Genomic DNA, 3,473 nt, shown 5'->3' on the forward strand with positions numbered 1-3,473 from the left:
CTGATGCTGATAGTCAGACCGGACTTCTTAATATTTTTTCACTTCCATTTAAATGAATGGGGTTGACAAAAAATTAGGAACACCTCTCAATATAACCCAATGCGGTTCAAAGGCCCCATTAATTACAGCCTCCAAAATGACCATACACACAAGTTGAGATTGAGCAAAAAGGTTAACATTATGGTTGGCTGTTGTACTAAATACTTTATGCTTTACTTGTCAGTTATTTTAATGTTGTGGCTAGTTGGTGTGTACTTATTTTACATCAGTCAGAGGTGTCTCTCTTTTGTACAGTCTGTACAGTTTCTACAGTCAGTTTACATACTTTACATGTCAGTCTGACAACCTTGGTTAACTATTTCAAATAAAAAGTTAAGGCAAAAAACAACTTGGTAACAAAAAAAATTAACAAGAGAGGTGTGGACAAGTCGATTTTATTCCAAAATACATACGAAAGTGTTCTTAGACAAAAATCTAATTCATTTAAAAGGCGGTTTGCTTTGCCTATTTCTGTCTGGATCTCCATTTTCTCATTCACAGTTCTCTGCAGGGCTCTCTTGAATGTTGTCATCGTTGTCTGATTTCTCGTCATCTAGGAGAGATTAAAAAAACTATAAGCGAAGCAGAGTTGACACTACTTTTCCCTAAACTTTACAGATTCATCTTTTTCTGGTTTGGTGGATCAATAGTTAAGAATTAAAAGTACTCACTGTCAAGGGTCTGCTGTAGTTCCTGTATGGTGCTGAGTAGCACATGAAACTGCTTCTTCCTTAACTCCAACTGAGTGGGGAAAAAGAGGAGGGTTTAAAAAGGAAGAAAACATTAAATAATTGAAAACATTAGATGTTACAATAGAGAAGATGATAAATGTATTTGATTTTACCTTTGCATCCACATTCTCCTTGATGTGAGACAGTTGCTGGAGCTCTTTGTCAAGCGCCTCCAACTGCCTGTAAAAGAGCAAAGCAAAACTGAGCTCACAATCTGATTATCATGACCAAAACTGACTTTACCCATTAAGCAGGGCAGTTTAATCAATATGTAGATGAAACAGAAGCCACAGGCTGACTTACTTCAGTGTTTCATGTCGGTCTGGGTGTTGCTGGATAACCTTAGCTAAAGCATCATACTCTGAAAGGAAGTAGGAAGGAGGAAACAATGGAAATGTAGATTTTTTTTTTTTTTTTTTTACATAATTTGGACAATTTACAAGTAAAATGTTCCATGACTTCTGTATAAAACATGAAAAAAAGAAAAGAAAAGTGCTTTGCTCATTTTTACCTTTGAAACCTCAAAAATAAGCAAACCTGTTACAATCCTACTCAAGGAAATAGGCTGTTTCTAAAGTCAAACTGCACAATAGTTTTTGGCATGCTGCTTCAATAATGTCTTTGATCTTCCTCAGAGTACATAAAAAAAATACAAGCCATATATCTCTTACAGGTACAATAACTGTCCAACAGAAAATATTCTTACCTTGGCGATTCTTTCGTATCCTCTTTGCCCTCTGAATTTCTTTTTTGCATTCTGCTATCTTCTCATGTGCGGATGTGATGTTTTGTTCTTTCATGGGGGAAAAAATGTGGATTACAAAAATGAGCAGTCATCAACAGATGTAATTAAAGATTAAAGGTAAGAGTCAACAAAACCATCCTTACCTATGTTAGTGTAGATTTTCTCGTAATTCTCCATTTCTCGAAGATTCATGTCGTACACCATCAACGTCTTGCCCATGGAAAAATCACACTGAGCCAGGATGCCCAACATCCTCTGATACTGCGTGAATCTTAACAGAGGTACGAGACGGTTTAGGACTCAGAACAAGTTATTCACCGCAGTTTTATAGAACTACTTGGCCTCAGGGTCCAAGGCTTTAACCTCTGCGGAGCCCACTTACGCTTCCTCCGGGGTCCCAGGCGAGGTGCACCATTTGGTGAAACTCTTTAGCAGCACATTGATTTTTCGGTCATCTCCGGCTCCGTCGCCGTCAATAAGAAGCCGTTTCCGGATAACTTCATCTGTAGCACGCATAAAAGAGGGAATTTACCAGCCGTCTAGCTACATCAGGCAAACCCAAGCTAACTGTTAGCCAGCTAACATTAGCTGTTTAGAAAACAAGCGGCTTCTCCACGTTGAACTGGTTCATTTTTGATCGTATGACATGTTGATACTTTAAGAGGTCAGAGGAACATTGCTACTCGTAACTTTAACCAGTGAGCTAAAATCACCGAATTGATTATTTACTTACCATCTGTAACAGCCCCCATGTTTGTACTATGGCTGTACCAGCAAGATCAACTTTATTGAACAGCAGGAAGTGAACAAAGCCTCGCGCTCCGCCTCTGCAGACAGACGGCGGTGATTGGCCAGAATCTGTTTTTAAACCTTTATTCATAAAGCGCATTCACAGTTCAAATTGATTGTGGTGGAAGGAGAATTCAGATTTTCTATTTAAGTACCAATACATCAGTGTAAGAATACCCAATTAGAAGTAAAAGTCCTTCATAAAAAAAATTCCTATTTTACAAAAGATTGCAAAGATTTTATTACATTAGAAAAGCAAGACTAAAACTTATAAGAACACAATATTACAGGAAGCAATATAGCATTGATTGAGATTGAGTTGTAAGAGATTCAAGAACATCGACAGCTGTCATAAACAATAGCAAAGTACATAGATGGGTACATGGAAGTGCAGATAAAAGGACATGAGCTCCAAAGAAAACAACTGTTTCATAAGCACAGAGACACAAATATATACTGTTGTGGGTCAAGGGGAAACTGTGTGTTCTGAAAAAGTTTGCTGCAGGGTATTTTTTTAATGATGCTCTTAAAATTAGTCTTTTGTCTTGGAAGTACAGAGGTTAGTAATTGTTTGAGTGATAAAGTTAGGCTATAACTAGACTTTTGCCTTTGATTTTTAAATACATGAAATGCAAAGTCTGACTTTTAAAGATTTAAAGAGGAAGTAAATGGAATGGTACTCTAATCTTATCTCAGTTTTGTAAAAATAAATATATAACAATTTGTTTTAATTCTTATTGAGCTGAGTGGCTCCTTGTCTCCCTCCCCCCTATTTTCTAAGAAATGTCCAATACTGTATACAATGAAACAGAAAAATATAGAATGCCAAAATATTGCTTTAAAATATTTTGAAATTAATACACGGAGGAAATAAGTAGGAAACACTTCACTTGTTTAGGTCACAGAAATTCCCCCTGTAACCAAAAGACCATTCATTTGAAATCTTTCATATATGAATTGGTAATCTCTCACAGACTTAGTTTTGCCTGTCACAAATCCCCCAAGCATCATGCCATTGTATCGAACTGAAGATAATTGGACCAAAACTACTTTGATGATGGAGAGGCTGCTGTAACTAACCAGTGCGTGCGTGCGTGCGTGCGTGCGTGCGTCCGTCCTGGCGCAGTGACGTCACTGTCCCAGAATGCAGTCTGGTAAACAGACATGGA

General features: G+C 37.5%; 1 protein-coding gene across 1 annotated transcript; it reads right to left on the reverse strand.

Annotated features, from left to right (window-relative positions):
- Positions 1-418: 418 nt before the first annotated feature.
- On the reverse strand, positions 419-2,314 carry thoc7 (THO complex 7). The gene is made up of 8 exons (XM_069712658.1): positions 2,249-2,314; positions 1,898-2,018; positions 1,659-1,786; positions 1,477-1,563; positions 1,074-1,131; positions 884-950; positions 711-780; positions 419-592 (listed from the first exon to the last, which is right to left on the reverse strand). The coding sequence occupies exons 1-8, from the start codon at positions 2,265-2,267 to the stop codon at positions 531-533; spliced, it is 612 nt and encodes a 203-aa protein (XP_069568759.1). The 5' UTR covers positions 2,268-2,314; the 3' UTR covers positions 419-530.
- Between the last annotated feature and the right edge of the window lie 1,159 nt (positions 2,315-3,473).

Source organism: Brachyistius frenatus, unplaced genomic scaffold, assembly GCF_029030835.1.
Source record: "Brachyistius frenatus isolate BFR_SWC_R1_liver_20210118 unplaced genomic scaffold, ASM2903083v1 Contig_4, whole genome shotgun sequence".
Lineage (NCBI taxonomy): Eukaryota > Metazoa > Chordata > Actinopteri > Embiotocidae > Brachyistius > Brachyistius frenatus.